Genomic DNA, 26266 nt, shown 5'->3' on the forward strand with positions numbered 1-26266 from the left:
TCTCTCTCTCTCCCTTTCTCTCAAGGCTCGCGACTCCTTTCATCTGCATTAGCTTCTGAACGGAATAAGGAGGCAGACGCGGCTCTTGGATGAGACACCGCTATGAAGATGAAGAGAAAAGGGGAGAGCGCAAGCTCTGATTGGCCAGTTCCAGAGGTGCGACGTGTCTGCGGAAGAGAGATGCAGCCGCTCATAAGCCAAATCACTTTTTATGGCTCGTGCCTGCCGCGTATTACGGATATGCACCTTTAAGAGCGTTTCCGTTATTGTAGTCTGAGGCCATATTTGTGTTTTGTTGTTTTCTCTTTCTTTCCATTATTATTTAAATGTGGTTTCTTTCACTGTAACAAAAATAAGCCCACTAAAATAAAAAAATAAAAAGTTTAAGTGCTGCCATAAAGTTTTAAATAAAATCAAAATGATGCCTAGGTGACAGCCTGCAGTTATAAGTGCATGGAATTTTTTTCGACCACGTAGACTTTAATTATCGATAAGTTGAAACTCATGAAATGTAAAAAATTATACAATCCAGTAGGCCTATAAATTACAGAAATGATGGTGACAAGATAAACGATTGGGGAAAAAACTATCTTGTTATGCTTTTATTAACAAGAAAGTGTGCCCATCCTGAATCAGCATCACAATATAAGGCCTATACGTTTCAAATATTCACCAAACACAACTACTTTTATAGAACAAATACAAAATATTTGGCTAATAACTTCAATAACTGTAATACTTTAAACTTTAATAAAAATTGCGAATAATAATCATAAACCTAATTTGTCCAAACAATAGCCTACATATATAAATTTTAACGCTATTTAATAGCCTACAAGATAGATAGATAGATAGATAGATAGATAGATAGGAAACAATCTTCTGCACGTCAACATTCAGCAGAAATCCACTAATGAAAAATGACCTTCTACATTAAAAAAAAATTAAATTAAATTAAAAAAAAGGAAAGAAAGAAACGATAACAAATATTGCGTCGTCCTCATCTCCCAGTCCTCATTTGAAGTAAGACTTTGGGTCGAAAGGTCTTGCCAGAATTCACGATTGAAACAAAAGTCCGGAGATATGCCCACAATACAGGTGGTCACCTTGGCACGCAACCTAGCTTCACCAAAAAGAAGTTTTGAGAGCAAACCCTCACCTTTTTATTAAGAGATCGGGTTTCTTTAGATGTTCGCTCTGAAAACGTTGTGAAGACAGCCCCCATGTCCGGTGAAGGAGGGACGCTATTCTATTAAACGTAAACATGCTTGAGTTATCTGCTGCTCCCGGCGCCTCCCAGAAAGTTTGGGGTATAAAAGCCAGGACCTAGAGTTGGTTTAGGCAGTAGGGAGTTTCTGCTGGGGTCTGGATTGGAGTCACAGAAGACCGGACCCTACCGTGTATGATTGGAGTCTAAAGGAAAAAAAAAGAACTTCCCTCGCCTCAAAGAGTCTACATGTCTAATATTTAGACATGTTCAGCTTTGTGGATATTCGATTGGCGCTGTTGCTCAGCGCAACGGTGCTTTTGGCAAGAGGACAAGGCGAGGATGATCGTAAGTATAACTTTTCTACAATTTTTCAAGCTTTTGCTGAAGGTTAGTGGGTGCAAATGTGAAGCAGTGAGGCTGTAGAGAGAAATTATTCTCTCAGGACTGAACAAGTTATGCAGGCGTTTTCCTATAGCCTTAAGCATAGATTAGCTATATTTTCCCCTGAAATGGGAGAAGAACTTTTGTTCAGTCTGGATGTGCATTAGACCCACTGGGCCTTTTCACGCTCTGCATACGCGAGCCTTTGGAGACAAGTTGGCACAGGTTTGGAGACTCTCCAACACGAGCAATTTATTATCCTCAACAGCTGCTAAAAGAGAAAAGCAGACACAGAGAGATCAAATAGTCCATAATGTGCTCACTACTTCTTTTAAATGGAAACATTAACTGATAAAAAATGTCGAACTTAAAACTTTAAGGGAAAAAGTTCAGATTTAAGTCACTGCCTAGTGATAAGTTTGGCCAGTTGGATGGGGAAAAAAACAAACAACTTAGAATAAAAATGTGCAATTCCAGCAAAAGGAAAAAAATCTGGATATGGGCGACATCCATTAAAAAAGTTTTCCCCCAAACCAGAGAGAGAGAGAGAGAGAGAGAGAGAGAAAGAGAGAGAGATAGATAGAGAGAGAGAGAAAGAGAGAGAGAGAGAGACAGAGAGAACGCGATGATCTCATTTTTGGATGGCCATGTTTCCAAAATGAATAGTTAAGTCTGCTAACTAAATTAAAACAAAACTACTTGATTTTCTGTACATTTATAAAGAAATGCAAATAGTTTAAATGTAAGTTTTACTTTTAATTAATATTCCAGACCCATAATTTTACCTGTCGAAGTGCTCAAGTATTTCAAGCAGTCTCACAGCGCCACTTGGTGGTTAAATATGCAATGACATATTTTGACAAATCCCCCCCACCCCACCCCCCATGCCTTTAACTTTTTTCCCCCTCTGTTATGATGATTGAAAACACATGCGGACCCTGCAGACTTTCCACTGAAGGAAAACGATAGTCGTTGCCAAGCCGACAGTTTTCAGTTACTTCATGATGGACGCTCAGCTTCAGCAGACGTGGAAACTTTCCCTCAAGCTTTTTCCTCTGGATAATGGCATCTGGGCATAACGGCACTACGCCACCTAGGGGTGAATCTCAAACCAAACCTTTTCGAGCAAATGTAAAGGTGTGCGTTTACACACGAGCTGCTCTGTTCCCACGTCTACGGGAAATGTTTACAAAACAAAATTCTCAAGAGATGGCCTCGTTTCGAAAACTCATTTCCAAAGCAGTCGCATTTACCGCGAGATTTAAGCGATTATTTAGAGACGACTAAAAGTGCCTTCTATGCATTTCCCACCTTCCGTCACCGATTTAACTTCATGCATATGACAATAAACAAGAAACAAACTGACCTATATTAGACATGAACATCTTATATTCTATGACATAGGCTTCTCAAATATCAAATGTTTATATTTCTACTGTCATACTCGTGCAACTATTTCACTCGTTATTCCCGTAGGCACAGGTGGCAGCTGCACATTGGACGGCCAGGTCTACAATGACAGGGACGTCTGGAAACCAGAGCCATGCCAAATCTGCGTGTGCGACAGCGGCACCGTTATGTGCGACGAGGTGATCTGCGAGGACACGACCGACTGCCTCAACCCAGTGATTCCCCACGACGAGTGCTGCCCCGTCTGCCCAGACGACGGTACGACGCCTTGATTCTCACGCAACGTTTTTTCTTACTTTGGGCAAACAGAACCACCCCACATCCCTTCATTTAAAATGTCAGGGAAAATTCAGATGGAGCCACAACATTCACTCCCCATTGGATTTTTCAATGAGATCTTCAAGCTTCCGGCCTTATGGTCACTCACTGGATTAATTTGTGGTTTCGTTCTTGGTTTAGTGGGCCTAAATCAGGCTCAAGGCCTCAAATCTAATTGGGGAAAACCACAGACTCGCTGGTTAGGCTGATTGTTATCATTTTAGTGCTAAACATTTGCAAACCAAAAGAGGCATCTGACTCATTTCTATTTTTATATGGTTGTATAAAAGCCAGGACCTAGAGTTGGTTTAGGCAGTAGGGAGTTTCTGCTGGGGTCTGGATTGGAGTCACAGAAGACCGGACCCTACCGTGTATGATTGGAGTCTAAAGGAAAAAAAGAACTTCCCTCGCCTCAAAGAGTCTACATGTCTAATATTTAGACATGTTCAGCTTTGTGGATATTCGGTTGGCGCTGTTGCTCAGCGCAGCGGTGCTTTTGGCAAGAGGACAAGGCGAGGATGATCGTAAGTATCATTTTCTACAACTTTTCAAGCTTTTGCTGGAGGTTAGTGGGTGCAAATGTGAAGCAGTGAGGCTATTCTGTGATGCTGTAGAGATAAATGATTCTCCCGGGACTGAACAAGTTATACAAGCGTTTTCCTGTAGCCTTAAGCATAGATTATGTTTTCCCCTGGAATGGGAGAAGAGAGTTGTTCAGTCTGGATGTGCATTAGACCCACTGGGCCTTTTCACGCTCTGCATGCGCGAGCCTTTGGAGACAAGTTGGCACAGGTTTGGAGACTCTCCTCCACGCGCAATTTGTTATCCTCAACAGCTGCTAAAAGAGAAAATCAGACACAGAGAGCAAATAGTCCATAACGTGCTTAGTACTTCTTTTAAATGGAAAAATGAACTGATATCAAATGTAGAACTTAAAACTTTAAGGGGAAAAGTTCAGATTTAAGTAATTTACTAGTGATATAATTGGCCAGTTGCTTGGTTGCTAAATTGCTTGGTATACAAGCAACTTAGAATAAAATGTGCAATTCCAGCAAAAGAAAAAACAAATATGGATATGGGCGACATCGATTAAAAAAGTTTTCCCCAAACCAAAAAAAGAGCGAGAGTGCGCGATGATCTCATTCTTGGATGAGCATGTTTCCAAACTGGATAGTTAAGTCTGCTAACTAAGTTAAACCCAGACTACTTGATTTCCTGAAAGAAAATCAAGACATGCACCTAGTTTAAATGCAAGGTTTACTTTTAATTAATATTCCAGACCCGTAATTTTTTTTACCTGTTTGAAGGGCTCAAGTATTTCAAGCAGTCTCACAGCGCCACTCGGTGGTTAAATATGCAATGACATCATATTTTGACAATCCCCCCACCCCACCCCATGCCTTTCACTTTTTCCCCGTTATGATGATTGAAAACACATGCGGACCCTGCAGACTTTCCACTGAAGGAAAACGTTAGTCGTTGCCAAGCCGACAGTTTTCAATTACATCATGATGGACGGCCAGCTTCAGCAGACGTGGACGTGGAAATTTTCACTCAAGCTTTTTCCTCTGAATAATGCAATCTGGGCATAACGACACTGCGCCACCTAGGGATGAATTTCAAACCAAACATTTCAAGCAGAAGTGAAGGTGTGCGTTTACTCGAGCCTAATCTGTTCCCACGTCTACGGGAAATGTTTACAAAACAAAATTCTCAAGAGATGGCCTCGTTTCGAAAACTCATTTCCAAAGCAGTCGCATTTACCGCGAGATTTAAGCGATTATTTAGAGACGACTAAAAGTGCCTTCTATGCATTTCCCACCTTCCGTCACCGATTTAACTTCATGCATATGACAATAAACAAGAAACAAACTGACCTATATTAGACATGAACATCTTATATTCTATGACATAGGCTTCTCAAATATCAAATGTTTATATTTCTACTGTCATACTCGTGCAACTATTTCACTCGTTATTCCCGTAGGCACAGGTGGCAGCTGCACATTGGACGGCCAGGTCTACAATGACAGGGACGTCTGGAAACCAGAGCCATGCCAAATCTGCGTGTGCGACAGCGGCACCGTTATGTGCGACGAGGTGATCTGCGAGGACACGACCGACTGCCTCAACCCAGTGATTCCCCACGACGAGTGCTGCCCCGTCTGCCCAGACGACGGTACGACGCCTTGATTCTCACGCAACGTTTTTTCTTACTTTGGGCAAACAGAACCACCCCACATCCCTTCATTTAAAATGTCAGGGAAAATTCAGATGGAGCCACAACATTCACTCCCCATTGGATTTTTCAATGAGATCTTCAAGCTTCCGGCCTTATGGTCACTCACTGGATTAATTTGTGGTTTCGTTCTTGGTTTAGTGGGCCTAAATCAGGCTCAAGGCCTCAAATCTAATTGGGGAAAACCACAGACTCGCTGGTTAGGCTGATTGTTATCATTTTAGTGCTAAACATTTGCAAACCAAAAGAGGCATCTGACTCATTTCTATTTTTATATGGTTTTAATTTTTGTTTTTATTTTTCCTCAATTTTATAGAATTCCAGGAGCCCAGTGCTGAGGTAAATGTTGTTTTACTTTTATCAGCTTATATTTCCTCAAATAAGTATTCAGTCCATTGCTTCATAAAATGATCTTTATAAATGGCCTACATTATTAAGAATACCATACTCAATGCCTCATTTGATCTCATTTGAAGCAAGTTACAAGTTATTTTGCTATTTATTTGGGAAAACAAATCCTTATAAACGCCTTTGTGTTCATCACTCTCTCTTAGGGACCAAGAGGTCCTGCCGGTGAGAAGGGTGACAGGGTAGGTTTCTATTTCAATCTTTTTATCAGTTTATTGCTTCATCAAGGGTTTTGTTTACTTGCTGAACATCTTAAAGTTCTTGGAGACCAAAAAACATACATTTTAAACCAGCATTTATTACCACTGCACAAAACTTTAGATGTTATATTCCTTACAGGTTAGTTATAAATTATTTTTTATAGCTTACCTGATTTTCAGTTGGATTTGATCTAAAACAAGTCATGATTGTAATATTCAAGTATATATATATATATATATATATATGCATACAAAGTTTCTCATCGGGTTATTAGTTTAAATGTCCATTCCTTTCCATTATGCCTTAAGTCAAATTGCTTGGACCCTTCATTAGTGTGTGAATGGAGCACAAGTGCTTTCATCACGACTGACCCTACGTGCACCTGAAAGCGATGAGGTGGCGTTCTCTCTCTCTCCCTCTCTCTCTCTCCCTCCCTTTCTCTCTAGACTCCTTTCATCTGCATTATTCTGAACGGAGTAAGGAGGCAGACGCAGCTCTTGGATGAGACGCTGCTATGAAGATGAAGAGAGAGGGGGAGAGCGTAAGCTCTGATTGGCCAGCTCCAGAGGTGCGACGTGTCTACGGAAGAGAGATGCAGCCGCTCACAAGCCAAATCACTTTTTATGGCTCGTGCGTGCCGCGTACTAAGGATGTGCACCTTTAAAAGCGTTTTCCGTTTTTATAGTCTGAGCGAGGCCATATTTGTGTTTTTCTCTGTTCTATTAATATTACAATGTGGCTTCTTTCACTGTAACAAAAATAAACCCACTAACATGAAGTTTAATTGCTGCCTTGAAGTTTTAAGTAAATTCAAAATGATGCCACGGTGACAGCCTGCAGTTATAAGTAGTTATATGTAGAATTTAATTATCGATAAGTTGAAACTCGTGAAACTGAAAACCTATGCAATTCAGAGGGCCTATAAATGACAGAAATAATTGTGATAAGATAAAAGTGTGCCCATCCTGAAGGCCTATACGTTTCAGATATTCACCAAACACAACTAGCCTACTTTTTTATAGAACAAATACGAAATATTTGGCTAATAATTAAAAAAAATGCGAATAATAATTATAAACCTAATTTGTCAAAACAATACATAAGCTACATAACTTTTGAACGTTATTTAATACAAAATAGATAGATAGATAGATAGATAGATAGATAGATAGATGTTCAGTAATTGGCTGCAGAAATCCACTAATGAAACATGACCTTCAAAATTTGTTATGGAATATAAAAAAATAAATTAAAAAAACTGAATTCCGTCGGTATACAACGTTTAAAAAAGAAAACGAAACGATAACAAGTTTAGTTCAGAAAGCACTGTGTCGTCCTCATCTCCAAATCCTCATTTGACGAAAGCAAGTCGTTGGGTCGAGAGGTCTTTCCAGAATTCAAGATTGAAACAAACGTCCGGAGATATGCCCACAATACAGGTGGTCACCTTGGCACACAACCTATAGCTTCACCAAAAAGAAGTTTTGAGAGCAAACCCTCACCTTTTTATTAAGAGATCAGGTTTCTTTAGATGTTCGCTCTGACAACGTTGTGAAGACAGCCCCCCTGTCCGGTGAAGGAGGGACGCTATTCTATTAAACGTAAACATGCTTGAGTTATCTGCTGCTCCCGGCGCCTCCCAGAAAGTTTGGGGTATAAAAGCCAGGACCTAGAGTTGGTTTAGGCAGTAGGGAGTTTCTGCTGGGGTCTGGATTGGAGTCACAGAAGACCGGACCCTACCGTGTATGATTGGAGTCTAAAGGAAAAAAAGAACTTCCCTCGCCTCAAAGAGTCTACATGTCTAATATTTAGACATGTTCAGCTTTGTGGATATTCGGTTGGCGCTGTTGCTCAGCGCAGCGGTGCTTTTGGCAAGAGGACAAGGCGAGGATGATCGTAAGTATCATTTTCTACAACTTTTCAAGCTTTTGCTGGAGGTTAGTGGGTGCAAATGTGAAGCAGTGAGGCTATTCTGTGATGCTGTAGAGATAAATGATTCTCCCGGGACTGAACAAGTTATACAAGCGTTTTCCTGTAGCCTTAAGCATAGATTATGTTTTCCCCTGGAATGGGAGAAGAGAGTTGTTCAGTCTGGATGTGCATTAGACCCACTGGGCCTTTTCACGCTCTGCATGCGCGAGCCTTTGGAGACAAGTTGGCACAGGTTTGGAGACTCTCCTCCACGCGCAATTTGTTATCCTCAACAGCTGCTAAAAGAGAAAATCAGACACAGAGAGCAAATAGTCCATAACGTGCTTAGTACTTCTTTTAAATGGAAAAATGAACTGATATCAAATGTAGAACTTAAAACTTTAAGGGGAAAAGTTCAGATTTAAGTAATTTACTAGTGATATAATTGGCCAGTTGCTTGGTTGCTAAATTGCTTGGTATACAAGCAACTTAGAATAAAATGTGCAATTCCAGCAAAAGAAAAAACAAATATGGATATGGGCGACATCGATTAAAAAAGTTTTCCCCAAACCAAAAAAAGAGCGAGAGTGCGCGATGATCTCATTCTTGGATGAGCATGTTTCCAAACTGGATAGTTAAGTCTGCTAACTAAGTTAAACCCAGACTACTTGATTTCCTGAAAGAAAATCAAGACATGCACCTAGTTTAAATGCAAGGTTTACTTTTAATTAATATTCCAGACCCGTAATTTTTTTTACCTGTTTGAAGGGCTCAAGTATTTCAAGCAGTCTCACAGCGCCACTCGGTGGTTAAATATGCAATGACATCATATTTTGACAATCCCCCCACCCCACCCCATGCCTTTCACTTTTTCCCCGTTATGATGATTGAAAACACATGCGGACCCTGCAGACTTTCCACTGAAGGAAAACGTTAGTCGTTGCCAAGCCGACAGTTTTCAATTACATCATGATGGACGGCCAGCTTCAGCAGACGTGGACGTGGAAATTTTCACTCAAGCTTTTTCCTCTGAATAATGCAATCTGGGCATAACGACACTGCGCCACCTAGGGATGAATTTCAAACCAAACATTTCAAGCAGAAGTGAAGGTGTGCGTTTACTCGAGCCTAATCTGTTCCCACGTCTACGGGAAATGTTTACAAAACAAAATTCTCAAGAGATGGCCTCGTTTCGAAAACTCATTTCCAAAGCAGTCGCATTTACCGCGAGATTTAAGCGATTATTTAGAGACGACTAAAAGTGCCTTCTATGCATTTCCCACCTTCCGTCACCGATTTAACTTCATGCATATGACAATAAACAAGAAACAAACTGACCTATATTAGACATGAACATCTTATATTCTATGACATAGGCTTCTCAAATATCAAATGTTTATATTTCTACTGTCATACTCGTGCAACTATTTCACTCGTTATTCCCGTAGGCACAGGCGGCAGCTGCACATTGGACGGCCAGGTCTACAATGACAGGGACGTCTGGAAACCAGAGCCATGCCAAATCTGCGTGTGCGACAGCGGCACCGTTATGTGCGACGAGGTGATCTGCGAGGACACGACCGACTGCCTCAACCCAGTGATTCCCCACGACGAGTGCTGCCCCGTCTGCCCAGACGACGGTACGACGCCTTGATTCTCACGCAACGTTTTTTCTTACTTTGGGCAAACAGAACCACCCCACATCCCTTCATTTAAAATGTCAGGGAAAATTCAGATGGAGCCACAACATTCACTCCCCATTGGATTTTTCAATGAGATCTTCAAGCTTCCGGCCTTATGGTCACTCACTGGATTAATTTGTGGTTTCGTTCTTGGTTTAGTGGGCCTAAATCAGGCTCAAGGCCTCAAATCTAATTGGGGAAAACCACAGACTCACTGGTTAGGCTGATTGTTATCATTTTAGTGCTAAACATTTGCAAACCAAAAGAGGCATCTGACTCATTTCTATTTTTATATGGTTTTAATTTTTGTTTTTATTTTTCCTCAATTTTATAGAATTCCAGGAGCCCAGTGCTGAGGTAAATGTTGTTTTACTTTTATCAGCTTATATTTCCTCAAATAAGTTTTCAGTTCATTGCTTCATAAAATGATCTTTATAAATGGCCTACATTATTAACAATACCATACTCAATATAAATTATTTTTTATAGCTTACCTGATTTTCAGTTGGATTTGATCTAAAACAAGCCATGATTGTAATATTCAAGTATATATATATATATATATATATACGCATATTTGTTTATATATATATATATATACAATATTATGTCTGAAAACAGAAGTTTTTACATGTCTTCATAACAACAAAAATATGTTACTAGCTACAAGCAAGTGCTGCTGGTTTATTTTGTCTTATATGGTGTTTGTGGCACTCTGAACACTTGTGATGAGAGAGATGATTTGGTCTGTATTTAATGTAAAAAGACAACATAATTATATATCAGCCCACCGCTTTCCTCTAATTATACCTCTACAAAAATCTGATCTATAGTTGTGGTGCATCATTTTGAACTGTATGGGCTTTGATGTGAACTGTGTACAAACCTGTCTGTACCATAGTGTTGCATCTGCCTCATTCAATTAAATCCTCATTTTCCGTTCCCTTGATCTCAAAACAGGGTCCTCCTGGTCCTTCCGGCAATGACGGAATACCTGGACAGCCTGGCCTTCCTGGGCCCCCAGGCCCCCCTGGACCTCCTGGCCTTGGTGGAGTAAGTATTTCACCCTAAAGAGGGAAAATACTAGTTTTTGCCAACAGATAGGTGAAAGGTGTGACTTATATGTGCCTTTAGGCCAGGTGCAAAAATTTCAGGAGTTGTTCTAGGCCATAATTTGAAATCAGATCACATTTAAAAGACCTTTAGGTCACAGGGCTGACACGTTTCAGCACCATTTAAGTGGACAGCACCCTCAGGGCAGTAGCCACAGTTGCACTCAGGCATGCAAAGCTTAAGCCTAAGCATGAGCTAGATAAGTTCAGTTACGGTTCATCCTGTCCTATGCTAAAATGAGCACAGATTTTTTTTAAATCTCTGCTTTAAGATTTTATTTTTTACGTTTTTTTTTCTCATCTCATCTTTTGACTGACAAGGTCTTTGCTTTTTCTCTTTGCCCCTCCACAGAACTTTTCTCCTCAGATGTCTGGTGGATTTGATGAGAAATCCGGAGGAGCAATGGCTGTCCCAGGCCCCATGGTAAAAACGCACATATGCTATCATACACATTCCTATTCATGCATGCACATACAGTACACATGCGTCCTACAAATCTCTGAGTGATGCAAATATCAGTTCAATAAATGTACAGTATGCATATACACTTATTTGTCTCTATGTAATCACAATTCAGTTCTTTATTAACAGACAGCATCATATCAGCTGCTGCACTACAAACACATGCTTAATATATTTTTAATTTATGGCATACAGGCATATGAAGGCCTGTAGCATGCAGCTTCAAACAAAATGTCCCAAGAACTGTGTATTCATCAGTTATTACTTTGTCAGGTTTCCTTACAGTATCTCCTTTGTCTCTTTTTTACAGGGAGCTATGGGCCCACGTGGACCCCCTGGACCTCCTGGAACTTCTGTGAGTACTCCCTAACAGTTCTTAGAAACCATATCATCTTAACATACATTTTAAACCAGTTCTATATTGGAAGTCATAATGAAATCAAGCTAAAAAAAAAACAAGATATTATTTTAAGTTAAATATACACCATGCAATTGGAGATAAATATACGCCATACAGTTGTAGCGTTTTTCATTAACCAATTTTCAAAAATGTATTACTTTCAAATTTATCATTATGAAATTAGTTTTATTACTGCAATTTGGAACCCAGGAAAATCAGAATAAATTAATTTTAATTAGATCCACACAGGAAGTAAAAATGAGCTACTACCTTTTCCCTCAAGGCTTATTGTAGAATTTAATAGCACTGTGTTCCTCAATTTTGTGTTTCTTGTAATTTGTGCACTTTGTCCTCCTCTACAGGGACCCCAAGGATTTACTGGCCACCCTGGTGAGCCTGGTGAGGCTGGTGCTCCTGTGAGTATCTAAACAAATCATCCCTGCACTCATCAAATCAAACACAGCTTTTTTTTTAGTAAATAACACAAATAACAAAAAGCATGATTACATGTCCTCTACTGACATTTTAAGAAGTGCTCGCAGTTAAACCCTAGAAATTTAAGATAATTTTACCCAAATTAAAATTACCCTCACCTACGCGTGTGACTCCAGTTTGACCCACGTGGGTCAAATGAGGTCAAAAGGGTACAGGGTTCATGAATTTTGACCTCAGCCACCTAGATTTTTAATTTTTTTTTCACTGAGTGGATGAATGACATCCAGTCTGTGTATATGTATAACAGAGGTCTCTTACTGGCAAGCAAAAAAGTCATTTTAGTCGATATTTCACATTTTTTCATCTGGATAATTCACACTGCCAAAGTGTGACTCACTCATGCGGCCACAATGTGAAATACATAAATACACTCACATGGAGACAAATGTTTTTTTCCTAACCTAGATTTTTTTCTGATGCTTTCCTGGTTTAGGGTCCAATGGGTCCCCGTGGTTCAGCTGGTCCCCCTGGAAAGAACGGAGAGGATGTAAGCAATTTTACTCAACCACTACATTTTAGTTTAAGAAGATATAAGGAAAAAAACTTCATTAGTTTATGCAGTTTACTTCTAGTATATTACTGTAAAATGTTTCCAGGAAAGATTTCAGGAAACCAAGTATTGTATTTATCAATGTCTACTATTCTCATTTCTGCCTCATTTTTTTCATTCAGTTTGTTTCTCTTTTCTCATCTGTTTTTTCTCTGACTCTGTAAGGGTGAGTCTGGCAAACCCGGTCGCCCTGGTGAGCGCGGACCTTCTGGCGCACAGGTGAGTGTTGCCAAAAGGACTCTTCACAGGATTTCCGGTGAAAATAATTGAGTTCTACTGTTGTTATAATTGCATTGTATTAGCATTATAGTGTGTGAGCCACAAAAGGAGAAATGGCTGTAAAAGTTTTCTCCCTTTCTCTATCTATCTAGGGTGCTCGTGGATTCCCCGGAACCCCAGGACTTCCAGGCATCAAGGGACACAGAGTAAGTTCTCTAGCTCTAGGAAGCAATTTCTCTTGTTTGATGAATATCAACTTATGTCCATATTACTTAAATCTTTATGTGCATCCTCTGCACCTCAGGGATTCAGCGGTCTAGATGGAGCTAAGGGAGACTCTGGCCCTGCTGGACCTAAGGTGAAATAAGAATTAAAATCAATATCACACTTTAAACCAGAAGTTCAAAGTAAGCAGACCCCTTAACATGCTGCTTTGCCCATTAGGGTGAGCCTGGTGCCTCTGGTGAGAACGGAACTCCTGGAGCTATGGTAAGAAATAGCATTTACTCACACTGAATAAGCATGACTTTCATCCTATTTTCAACATCTACATTTGTAGTTCTTTTCTAATGTAACTCTGTTTCCCAGGGTCCTCGTGGTCTGCCTGGCGAGAGAGGCCGCTCTGGTCCTCCTGGTGCTGCTGTAAGTAACCTTATAAACATGAACTTAACCCTAATGTCCTACTATACCACTTATGTTGCAGTATTATACTTTATTTGTAGATCTGACATTGTGTACTTTGCAAATAAAGGACAGACGTGTATATTGAGCATTTCACGGTAGCTTAACATCATTTTGAAACGACATACTGCACTTTTTGGATCCTTTAAATGGGTTGAGATCATCCCTTAAACATAAAACACAGTATTTACCTAAATCCTGTCCTCTGCAGTGCACAGATTAAACCTTGTAATAATGAATAACTTCCAGATAATTATATTTTCTCAATTTTGCAGGGTGCTCGTGGTAACGATGGTGCCGCTGGAGCTGCTGGTCCTCCTGTAAGTCGCCTTTTTTTTTTTTTTATATAGATCCGATTTTTGTAAATCCACCAGTTGTAAATTAATCTGAAAAATGATAATGAGTAAAAAAGGACAACTTAAGCTAACAATAATTTATCTTCTCTCTCTATTTTTAGGGCCCAACTGGCCCTGCTGGTTCTCCAGGATTCCCTGGTGGCCCTGGAGCTAAGGTAAAAAAAAATTACTCTCATTTGTTCACATTATTACGCATATTCATATTACAAATCAAACCAAACAGGAGCTAGAGTACCACAAGGTGGCACTGTAATTGGGCTGATGGAGCCAGATGTTCTTGGCAGCGCTGTCAATCATCTAAATTATGTAGGCCAACAATTAATGAAGAGTTGATTCCTGGTAAATATGTTAGTAGGTCAAAGCTGACAAACAAACGTATCCTCTAGCATCATAGAAATACTTGGGTTTTTTATGGACTCTATACACAATGCTGCATTTACATTGAGGGTTGAGATGCCCCTTGTGGCACTTCATAGGTGTTGTCCCATCGCACTCTTACACTTTGCTTTCCATAGGGAGAGGTTGGTGCTCAGGGATCTCGTGGTGCAGAGGGACCGCAGGGAACCCGTGGTGAGCCTGGTAACCCTGGACCTGCTGGTGCTGCTGGACCCGCTGTGAGTGAATCTTTTTACATATCAAATTATCCATATTTTTTCAATCCTAAATTTCAGCTATATTTGCACTTCAGTTCTGATCACCTTGTCCATTTTGCATTCCTTCTGCTGTAGGGTAACAATGGAGCTGATGGTGCCCATGGTCTTAAAGGTGCTCCTGTAAGTATTGTCTTAATCTTTATCAACAAATGCTCTTCTTCTTGATAAAAGTTAATATTTAGGTCAATATATTTCCTCTTCCTGCATTAGAACATTGGTGTTAGTAAATTAACAGCCACATATTTGTTACTCTCTGCTGCCACTTGCAGGGTGCTTCTGGTATTGCTGGTGCTCCAGGTTTCCCTGGACCTCGTGGTCCTCCTGGAGCTGCTGGAGCTGCTGGTGCCCCTGGCCCTAAGGGTAACACTGTAAGTGTCAATTTCTTCTCAGATCATGAGAATGATCTAAATGAGCTAAAAAAAAATGTAGACAAAATATAAATAATTTCATACATTTACTTTTTTTTTTTAAGAAAAGGCCATTCTGCCTACTTCTCTTGGCCATTTTTGTTTGTTTTACAGGGTGAGGTTGGCACCCCTGGTTCCAAAGGAGAGGCTGGTGCTAAGGGAGAGGCTGTAAGTATAAACATCACTTATTTGATCTTGAAAACTTTGTCACTCACGTCATTGTTTTAAACACTCCATTTCATCTTCCATCTTATCATGCAAATTTTGGTAAAGCATTTTACAGCTTTATAAAAATATTGCCCTAGGACTGATTTTTCACAAAGCAACTCTGCTGTTGGCTTTTACAAAAATTTACAAAAAAAAAAAAAATCTGGTTAATTTCAAACCATCTTCTTTTTCTTGTGTGCTTACCTAGGGTGCCCAAGGAGTTCAGGGTCCCCCTGGCCCCCCTGGTGAGGAAGGCAAGAGAGGAGCTCGTGGTGAGCCCGGTTCTGCCGGTACCCGCGGACCCCCTGGTGAACGTGTATGTTCCCACATCAAACTTCTCCATTAGTAAGAACCTTAAAATTGGGCCTGACCATAACAGTCACACACCTCTTTGTGCAGGGTGCTCCTGGTGGTCGTGGTTTCCCTGGTGCTGATGGATCTGCAGGTCCTAAGGTGAGTCTACAAAAGATACAAAACATCCTTTTCAAATTTTAAATTAAATTTATGCATTTAGCAGACATTAACATTTTTTATCAGTATGTGTGTTCCATGGGAATTGAACCCACAACCTTTGCACTGCTAATGCAATGCTCTACCACTGAGCCACAGGAACATTATGAGCAATTAAGCAGAAAATTGGTTTTCACCAGTGGTAAATAGCGATCATGCTAAATGCAACACTCTCTGATCTTTATAACAGGGTGCCACTGGTGAGCGTGGAGGCCCTGGAGCTGTTGGACCTAAGGGTGCCACTGGTGAGCCTGGCCGCAATGGTGAACCTGGTATGCCAGGATCCAAGGTGAGAATGTTGATATCAGCAGGAATGCTATACGTCATTTGGTTGTGTATTAATGTGCCAGTGAGTACTGTTTGACCCCCTCTATCTTCATGCTCATTACAGGGTATGACTGGTAGCCCTGGCAGCCCTGGACCTGATGGAAAGACCGGAACTCCTGTGAGTGCCCACACAATTCTCCATAATGTCAGAACAAACCATCAGCTCCACATTCACTATATTCCCATACTGTACATAATAATATCCATGAAAACTCCTGCTGAGATGTTTTATTTCAATAGTCATACATGCACACACTGCATACCCAGAGATTCGTACATGGTGGGTAAGGATCAAGTTTTTGTTATTTTATTTTTGACAGGGTGCTTCTGGACAAGATGGCCGCCCTGGACCACCTGGCCCCGTTGGAGCCAGAGGACAGCCTGGTGTCATGGGATTCCCTGGACCTAAGGGTGCTGCTGTGAGTGATCCTTACTCTCTTTAGTCTTTCAGTTTGAAACTACACCATAAAAAGTCAATATGCTAACTGTATAGCCAAATTACAGACAATCAGACTTTGATGGTTTAATTTCTATGTACAAGAAACTTCGGAGGTCAGATTCAATGTGTAATTGTTACTAAACACTTTCTAATTTTGATGTTTACTTCTGCCCCTGTACAGGGTGAGGCTGGCAAACCTGGTGAGAGAGGTGTGATGGGTGCTCTTGGTGCCACTGTAAGTAGCTATAGTTTTTTTGTTTTCCACACCACAGTCAACTTTTACCATTTGGTTCGTAGTGTCGTAGTCTGTTGCTCATTCTATTGTGTTTTGTCTTAACTATAGGGCGCTCCCGGTAAAGATGGTGATGTTGGTGCCCCTGGTGCTCCTGGAACTGCTGTAAGTAGCACTTCAATATCCCATAAGGCATTTGCCATATGGTTTTTCGTCATGCAATGTTATTTCAGTCTCATTTAAAACAGCTGTCCTGCTAATCCATAACACAAACCGTTTCAAAATGTTCATATTATGGCCATAAATTGTACATTTATAATACATTTATAAACATAAATTCAACTTAAATTGTTCTTCAATCTACTACATTGTAATAAACTCTCTATAACATTCAAATAGGGTTACTCTAATTAATCACTTTGGCTAATGTGTCTCATGATAATTTTTCATGAATAGGGGCCTGCTGGTGAGAGAGGTGAACAGGGACCTGCTGGTCCTCCTGGATTCCAGGTGAGTGAGTTTCTCATCTTACCCAACCCAAAACACAATATTTTTGCTATAGACATCGACATCGGTGTGCTCATCTCTCTGTTGTGCATCTGATTGACAGGGTCTGCCAGGACCTCAGGGTTCAACTGGTGAGCCTGGCAAGTCTGGTGAGCAGGTAAGTTGCTAGCCAGTGTGTTACTGTGTGTGCCAATGGAGCTGCTTACATTTATTTTATAAACATAAGGCTGTAAACTTTATTTATAATATAAAACAATTAGAGGAGATTTATGGTCTAGCGTGCTTGCAAGGACACTCACGCTTAAAGGACACTTAAATATGCAGTTTAGCTATGGGCAACAGTAATTAAGTCTCTTAGAAACCCTCATTAGAAATGAAGGGCCAGGTGATACAATACTAATTTGCCTTCTTTGGCCTATTACAGGGTCTTCCTGGAGAGGCTGGAGCTCTTGGACCTGTTGGATCCAGAGTGAGTATCTACAACATGATTGCCAAATGGCACATAGTCCATAATGCTGACTATAGTTCTAGATATGTGAGATGGATGAGAACTGATGGTATTTCTCTATACTTTTTTACCCAGGGTGACAGAGGATTCCCTGGTGAGCGTGGTGCCCCTGGCCCTGCTGGTCCTGCTGGTGCCCGTGGTTCTCCTGGTTCAGCTGGTAATGATGGGGCCAAGGTGAGTCTCACCTGTCCTGACACACTTTGTTGATGACCACACATTTACAGCAATCGGCTAAAATCTGAAGGATACCCCTAAATATGAATCAAACTCCTGAAGTGTATGACTGAATATGTATCATCATTAAGACTTTTTCTTGCTTCCTTAGGGTGATGCTGGTTCCCCAGGTGCCTCTGGTGCTCAGGGTCCTCCCGGACTTCAAGGAATGCCTGGCGACCGTGGTGCTGCTGGTCTGCCAGGTCTTAAGGGTGACAGAGTGAGTACTAATGATGCACTTTTCTGAACTTTGAGATCTGTTCCTGATGAAAAATCAGTACTAATACTCAGCAACCTCTGAATTCGGCAAACTCAGCAAATTAACTAAATGGCACAAATTCTCAAAACTGAAAACAAATTCTTATCCCAGGGTGACCAAGGTGCCAAGGGTGCTGATGGTGCCCTTGGTAAAGATGGCATCCGTGGTATGACCGGACCAATTGGACCTCCTGGACCTGCTGGAGCTCCTGGTGACAAGGTGAGTGTCTTTTGAGCTAGATTCCATATATCCATAATGTATCCATCTCACAAAGTTGAAGAACATATTCAACCAATGTTTTATCATATCATGTATTTTAACATAGGGAGAGACTGGTGCTCCTGGACTTGTTGGACCTAATGGTGCCCGAGGACCACCTGTAAGCACAATCCTTGACTTTAAGATTCACACATATGCTACACAAAATTGGTCAATTGAAGAAAAGTTGAAGTTCTTTTACTAAAATTATCTAATGGCATCACCTTGTTCTACAATTACAAATAGGGTGAGCGTGGAGAGACTGGTTCTTCTGGACCCGCTGGATTTGCTGGACCTCCTGTGAGTAACAAACTCTAGTATATATATCCTTATAAAATGTTTTAATTATTACAGGCCAGTTCTTATGTCGAACATCTAATTTCTGTCCAACAGGGTGCCGATGGTCTGCCTGGTGCTAAGGGAGAGCCTGGAGACACTGGCGCTAAGGGTGACGCTGGTCTTCCAGGACCTGCAGGAGCAACTGGTACCCCCGGACCTCAGGTGTGATCATCTTCTCAGATAATCTTCTCATCCAACAGACTTATGCTCTTTTGGGTTTATAACGTTTGACCCATGTAATAGCATAGTTTCTTTACTAATGTTGACATGCACATTTTTTATCAAAATGATTTGTGCTATACAGGGTCCTGTTGGTTCTACTGGACCCAAGGGTGCCCGTGGTGCTGCTGGTCCTCCTGTGAGTATGACTTACTTAATTTGATATTTTTTGGTGTTATGTTTATACTTACCACAATTTAAAAATACAGTATATTCTGCTTTTAAAGACACTTGTAAATGACATATTACAATTGGGCTAATCCATTATTACATTTTTTGTTAAGGGTGCTACTGGTTTCCCTGGTGCTGCTGGCAGAGTTGGTCCCCCTGGCCCTGCTGTAAGAATCTCTACAACACTGATATAGATAGTACTAATTAATACACCAAAGAAGTAACAGTGATCCTTAATTAACAATGGTTCTCTGCTTGCTTCTTGTCTTAGGGAAATGCTGGACCCCCAGGACCTTCTGGAGTCCCTGGTAAGGAGGGCCAGAAAGGTAACCGTGGTGAGACTGGACCTTCTGGGCGCACTGGTGAAGTTGGTGCTGCTGGACCACCTGGTGCCCCTGGTGAGAAAGGAGCTCCTGGAGCCGAGGGTCCTTCTGTAAGTGTTTCATGCTGATCAATAACATTATTGCCTTGCCTTCTGGCCTTTTCGAATACATGGCCGTAACCAGAGTATTTGACAGTCGATTGCAGTGTCTAGCAAAATTATTAGGATGTCTTAACCAGTTCTTTCAAATCCTCACACTTTTTGGCAGTGTTATGCACAACTTATTTCCTTTGGTCTCATCTGACCACAAAATCTTTTCCAGCATCGCAACTGGCCAAATGCGATGCTTGTTGGCAAACTGCAGACATGCTTTAATATAGTTATTTTTGCATAGTGATCAGTAAACTCTGTATCTCCTTATTACTGGTCTCAGTTTCTTTTCTCACAAGTCATCCCCAGGCAAGATGGTTTGAAATGCTAGGATATTAATTTGTACTCTCTCTTAATTTATGGATTTGTTTTATTTTATGCGTTTTAGTCTTAATTTTCACAGTTATGTTCCAAATTTACAACTTGAATAATTTCACATGTGGTAGTTATTTAATTGATTATTGGTAGAATCCAATTCTAAGACAACTGTGTGCTTGTTAGCACAATTGTTTGTCATAGTTCATTCTCTGCTAGAGGGAAATGCGATTCATCCTCTGTCTTCCATCTTGATGTCCCCATGCTAGTATAGATTGGTAGATATTTAATTGTTCTAGATATTTAAAAAAGTTCTAGTTATAAAAACACACACACACACACACACACACATTGTCTAATAAAGACATTGCCTGTGATGTACTAATACTTTTCTTACAGGGCTCTTCTGGTATCCCTGGACCTCAAGGTATTGCTGGTCAGCGTGGTATTGTTGGTCTCCCTGGACAAAGAGGCGAGCGTGGTTTCCCTGGTCTCTCCGGCCCATCTGTGAGTATTCTGGCTCCCTTGTTTTACTCTCTTTGATGTCTCAATTGAACCCAAGAACACCTACACAGCATGTAAATCTCTCATGTTCTTCCATACAGTCATGAGCTATGGTTGGTTTATTCAGCCAGTATCTACTTTCAAGTGTTTGTCTTGTTAGAAAGTTGGCATCTTATGCATCAATCATGGTAAAGCTTTCATTATTCTCTTCATCATGCCATTTAGGGAGAGCCTGGCAAACAAGGACCTTCTGGTCCCTCTGGTGAACGTGGACCTTCTGGACCCATGGGACCCCCTGGATTGGCTGGACCTCCTGGTGAGCCTGGTCGTGAGGTGAGGATATACACCTATATACCAATACCTATTGAATTTCATTGACATAATTGAAACCATAAATACCATCCTGCCTTGTTGACATCTATGTAATTTTCTTTACATTAGGGAACTCCAGGTAATGAGGGTTCTGCTGGACGTGATGGTGCTGCTGGCCCCAAGGTGAGCTGCAGTCTTCATGGTGTCCCACCAAACATTAGGCTGTGTGACACAGATTGTGTCCCTTACAAAATTATGTTCTTCTGCTCCGGATATAGGGTGACCGTGGTGAGACTGGCGCTGCTGGCACTCCCGGTGCTCCTGGACCTCCTGGTGCTTCTGGACCCCTTGGCCCTGCTGGAAAGACTGGTGATCGTGGAGAGTCTGTAAGTGTCCCATCTCCAATAATGAAATGAACTGTTGATGGCTTAAAAAGCATGTGAGTATTATAACTCATCCATTTTTTCCTTCTTAGGGCCCTGCTGGTCCTGCCGGTCCTGCTGGCCCTTCTGGTCCCCGTGGACCCGCAGTAAGTCCTGACTCAAACCTCAAAAGAATTGTCTAACCAGAGTCTATGTGTAGCTCCATCTGTGATACACACTATATTATCATCTGAGGTGTAATGTCTTTATCCAGGGACCCGCTGGAGCTCGTGGAGACAGGGGTGAGACTGGTGAGGCTGGCGAGAGAGGCATGAAGGGACACAGAGGATTTACCGGAATGCAGGGACCCCCAGGACCTCCTGTAAGTGACTTTATTTAGATAATGGAACTTAGAGTGTACATCTCGAATATAACATCCGTAGCTTGAAACCTGTTTTTCATCACTTTTATTCTTGTCCATAGGGACCCTCTGGAGAACCTGGACCTGCTGGAGCTTCTGGAACCGGTGGACCTAGAGTAAGAATTATTATAAATTATTTAAAATTATTATAAAATATATTTTGCTGCATATTTGTACTTCCGTTGTTTCTCTGCTTTTATCAAATATTTGAAACATATACACGGTGGCCTAAGTACGTTTCAGAGTTCATTCTGATTGGATTTGGATGTTTCTGTTTTTGTATTAATAGGGCCCAGCTGGATCTTCTGGAGCCGCTGGTAAGGATGGTATGAGCGGACTTCCTGGACCCATTGGACCTCCTGGACCCCGTGGTCGCACTGGAGAAATTGGACCAGCTGTGGGTGATTCTTTCCTTTTCTACATGACTATGAACCCAGAAAACCAAATATACACTTTAACCCCAGCATATTTGGTTTACTCTCTGGTATAGGGACCTCCTGGACCTCCCGGACTCGCTGGACCTCCTGGACCCTCTGGGGGTGGATTTGATATCGGCTTCATTGCCCAGCCACAGGAGAAGGCCCCTGATCCCTTCCGTTCCTACCGTGCCGATGATGCCAATGTGATGCGCGACCGTGACCTCGAGGTTGACACCACCCTCAAGTCCCTGAGCCAACAGATTGAGAGCATCATCAGCCCAGATGGCACCAAGAAGAATCCTGCGCGCACTTGCCGTGACCTGAAGATGTGCCACCCGGACTGGAAGAGTGGTACGTTCCCTTTCTCCATTGCACAACAATTCTAAATTCCTAAATTCTAAAGTCATTTTACATTTCTCACCCTGCATCATACTACATGCCTAGATTAATCCCGTTCCTCTCAAAAATAAAACACAGGCGAGTACTGGATTGACCCTGACCAGGGCTGCAACCAGGATGCCATCAAGGTCTACTGCAACATGGAAACTGGCGAGACCTGCGTCTACCCAACTGAGTCCTCCATTCCCAAGAAGAACTGGTACACAAGCAAGAACATCAAGGAGAAGAAGCACGTCTGGTTTGGAGAGGCCATGACCGATGGCTTCCAGGTGAGGATGTCAACTAGGCCAAAAGGTATAACAGGTTTTGTCTTCATGTCTGTTTATTATATTTGCTGATTTTCTCGTGCTTTCCTCTCAAAACCTACAGTTCGAGTATGGCAGCGGGGACTCTAAGCCTGAGGATGTTAACATTCAGCTCACCTTCCTGCGCCTCATGTCCACTGAGGCCACCCAGAATATCACATACCACTGCAAGAACAGCATTGCATACATGGACCAGGCTTCTGGCAACCTGAAGAAGGCTCTTCTGCTGCAGGGCTCCAACGAGATCGAGATCAGAGCAGAGGGCAACAGCCGCTTCACATACAGTGTCACTGAGGATGGTTGCACGGTGAGTTCTCCATTTTTATCTTTTCTTAATATGACCATCACACAGTAATGCAGCATCTTAATACCACAACCTAACCCTAACCCTAACCAGATAAACTGTTAAAATGACAGTTATTATCAAAGCATGACTTCAGTGTGATTACTTTTACAGTTATTCATTTAGCAGTAGCTTTTATCTGAATTAACTTCCATGTGAGAATAAAAGCTGAAGGGAATTAACTCAAGGGAAAAAGTGATTACTAATTTAGCAACATAAATGTTTATTATTATAGCAACATAAAGAATGGTTTTGTATAGGCTCTAATTCTATCCCTCTTTTCCTTCTTTGCATCTCTCCAGTCGCACACCAGTGCATGGGGCAAGACAGTCATTGACTACAAAACAATGAAAACATCCCGTCTGCCTATTATTGACATCGCCCCTATGGACGTTGGTGCACCTAATCAGGAATTTGGCATTGAAGTTGGCCCAGTCTGCTTCTTGTAAAAAAGAAATCTGGACTTGAGATTGTTTGTGTGTGCGTGTGTTTTTTTTCTAGCAATCATCTCTCTAAAATCTTTTCTATGCATTAAAATCAACCCTAGAATTCAATTTGGCTGTCCAAATGGTCCACTTGCTTAGACCAGCGCTTCAGAAGACAGTGGTTGTGTGTTATCAGGCTTTTTTGGACCACTATTTTGTCACCACCCACACTGAGGATACTTTAGAAGTCTCATTTGTTTCACTGGCAACAAGAAAATAATATATACTTATAAAGTGTAAAATCCCCCTGGAGTTTTAAAGAAACATCACTGATGCAAGTGACTTTTTTCAACCACTGAGGAAGGACAATGAAAGAGCAAAACCAAATGCTTTGTACCATGTTCAGGTGTTAAATAAATCTGTAAAATGACATTTAAGTGTCTTTGTGTTATACCCATTAGCACCACCGGGTGCCGAATGCCAACGTTCCTCTCAAAAGTCACACAAAGTACATCTAGTAGAGACGGGTTCAACTTTGTTTTGATGTCTTATGGCTACCTCAAAAAAGAAACCTGCAATTCCCAGTGTTGACCAACACCAGGTCAGGATTTTACGTGGCAGAAGTATGGTTAAAGGATCAAGTGACAGCTGTAAAGGTGCTTTTTCCTCATGAGGTCCTGTCAGCAAGAAATTATAGAGTTTTGCTTTTTCTAAAAGTAATGTATTGTTCATTGCTTTTGCTCACAGGGCCTTTGGTGCTAAAGAAATCCTAATATCTTGCTGCCCAGTTGTAACAAATGCCTCTCTTTCTGAAGTGTACGCTAAGAGCCAGACAGCAGAGCTTTTGTTAAGAAGCAGTACTGTAGCTGTGATACACGCAGTCTTTTCAAGTGTAGAATAAGCAGGTGGAGTCTGTTTTTATTTTCCAAACACCTTTTGACACTTTTTGGTTGTTGTCTTTTGGTTTCTTTACAAAATATCCCACCCAATGTTGTCCTATATCCCCACTTCCTTCCCATCCTTCTGTAATCAGGATTTTTGTTTTCACCCAGGGTTTTTTTTTAAAGCGAAAACAGGTAATCAAATAGAAAAGTCCTAAAATTATGAGAGAAGCACACCATAGGGGGGTTAAAACAAGAGGATCTGTACCTATTTTGTATATGTATAATAATTTGAGATGTTTTTAATTATTTTGAATGCTGAAATAAAGCATGTTAAGTGGTCGACCTTATGTTTGTCAGAAGTGATCTTGACTCGTCCCTGACTGCCCAATGGACTTGAATGAAGCACAGCTTGCACCTGTTACAGTTGTTTTGACTAAAAGGAAAGATTAAAGAAAATCTCAGAAATGTCTGATACTTTTTTTGGTGTTTTTTTTCCATGTTGTTGTTACCAAAGTAGTTTCTTATTCTACTAAGCAAACTCTACTGAACAAGACATCCTTTGAGCAAAGTAACTTAAAGTTAGCATAGGAAAAACTGCATGTTCTGATGCTTGCGTGTACTAACCTGGTGCAGCCTTGAGGTACTTGCGATAAAAAAAAGTCTTCAAGTCATTGCACTCCAAGTTGATGTGCATAATATTCCACTGATAATCCAAACGATCCATTGGTGAATATCCAGATCAAGACTCATTGTGTTGGTTGATGCTCCAAACTCCACATCATTGGTCATTCAAGCTGTTGAGGACAGTATAATCCGCAAGCAGAGAATTCCTTTGACTTGAAAGCTGAGAGATGTTGCTGTAAAAATAATTGTTTTTAAATATTTAAATGCAATTATTTAAAAGTATAGCTTTTTGTGGAGCTTAAACTGAGGAGAACCACTCTTTTGCTGCAGTGTGCACTCAAATGCTAAAGGTGGTAGGTGGTGAAGGTGGTAGTCCTGTTGAACACAACAGGGCCATTGTATCGTAAGGAATGCGGAGGCTTCCGTAGTGGGGGGCTTGAATATCTGAACAGCTAACTGGATCCATGCACTCACTTTCACTTTAAAACACTGAAATTCGTTGGGGAAGGGGAAAACATTGCAAACCAAACTAAAGTGAAACAGTGGGCTTTATTTAAGGAGTAACTGAAGACTATGAAACAAATGTGTAGAAATCAGTAGCATAATAATTTGCACAATTGGCAGTAACTGTTGCATCTAACTGTAGGGTCAAAATTTCACCAGGGCTTCATTTACAGTATCACATGCCACTATGCTCTTTGTTACAGAGCAAATGCTGTCCAACTTTTTTTTTAATTGCCTGCAAAATAGTAGTGTGATAACGGGGCTAAGATGATGTCATCATCGCAATAGCGGGAGTGTGTGAAGTCTTTTTAAAAAAGCCATTTATGGTCCTGTGTTTCTGTTGGTGTTTATAGTTTTGTTTACTTTGGTGCAGTTTATTAGGCTTACGTTTCAATTATGACTAATCCAGTACATTATACTCTAATATTCATTTAGAATACAGGCAGTTTAAGATATTATATTTGTGTTGATTCCTGACAGGTGCAATTCCCCAAAGACGCATTGCCCCTCATTAATCACACAGAGACAGACTGTAGTTATGCTGTCTGTGACTCCTCCACGAAGGGGGCGGGACTACAGCTCCCCTTTTTCTGGTGTTGGGTAAAACCATAACAACTATTAGGGCGAGGGAACATAACTTTTGATGATATGTAAATTAAATGTTTTACGTTGTTGGGTATATTGTGTTTTAT

The 26266-nt window shown here is 41.0% G+C and overlaps 2 protein-coding genes and 1 non-coding gene across 3 annotated transcripts; 2 read left to right on the forward strand and 1 right to left on the reverse strand.

Moving 5' to 3' along the window:
• Window positions 1–1323: 1323 nt before the first annotated feature.
• Window positions 1324–3312, forward strand: LOC107667755 (collagen alpha-1(I) chain-like). Its single transcript, XM_016459471.1, has 2 exons — window positions 1324–1555; window positions 3068–3312. The coding sequence occupies exons 1-2, from the start codon at window positions 1474–1476 to the stop codon at window positions 3271–3273; spliced, it is 288 nt and encodes a 95-aa protein (XP_016314957.1). The 5' UTR covers window positions 1324–1473; the 3' UTR covers window positions 3274–3312.
• Window positions 3313–3631: 319 nt separating this feature from the next.
• On the forward strand, window positions 3632–24793 carry LOC107667754 (collagen alpha-1(I) chain-like). The gene is made up of 51 exons (XM_016459470.1): window positions 3632–3843; window positions 5307–5498; window positions 5875–5897; window positions 6113–6148; window positions 10721–10813; window positions 11225–11296; window positions 11646–11690; window positions 12098–12151; window positions 12664–12717; window positions 12946–12999; window positions 13152–13205; window positions 13304–13357; window positions 13444–13488; window positions 13588–13641; window positions 13956–14000; window positions 14138–14191; window positions 14552–14650; window positions 14765–14809; window positions 14959–15057; window positions 15211–15264; window positions 15512–15619; window positions 15703–15756; window positions 16004–16102; window positions 16205–16258; window positions 16461–16559; window positions 16761–16814; window positions 16923–16976; window positions 17268–17321; window positions 17422–17475; window positions 17743–17787; window positions 17902–18000; window positions 18152–18259; window positions 18410–18517; window positions 18624–18677; window positions 18803–18856; window positions 18950–19057; window positions 19200–19253; window positions 19399–19452; window positions 19557–19718; window positions 20472–20579; window positions 20802–20909; window positions 21018–21071; window positions 21167–21274; window positions 21364–21417; window positions 21525–21632; window positions 21734–21787; window positions 21961–22068; window positions 22162–22441; window positions 22568–22758; window positions 22859–23101; window positions 23440–24793. The coding sequence occupies exons 1-51, from the start codon at window positions 3762–3764 to the stop codon at window positions 23584–23586; spliced, it is 4347 nt and encodes a 1448-aa protein (XP_016314956.1). The 5' UTR covers window positions 3632–3761; the 3' UTR covers window positions 23587–24793.
• trnaa-agc (transfer RNA alanine (anticodon AGC)) lies at window positions 15847–15916 on the reverse strand. Its single transcript has one exon. It is a non-coding gene; the product is annotated as a tRNA-Ala (tRNA).
• Window positions 24794–26266: the final 1473 nt, after the last annotated feature.

This window comes from Sinocyclocheilus anshuiensis, unplaced genomic scaffold, assembly GCF_001515605.1.
Source record: "Sinocyclocheilus anshuiensis isolate Anshui unplaced genomic scaffold, SAMN03320099.WGS_v1.1 scaffold1563, whole genome shotgun sequence".
NCBI lineage: Eukaryota > Metazoa > Chordata > Actinopteri > Cypriniformes > Cyprinidae > Sinocyclocheilus > Sinocyclocheilus anshuiensis.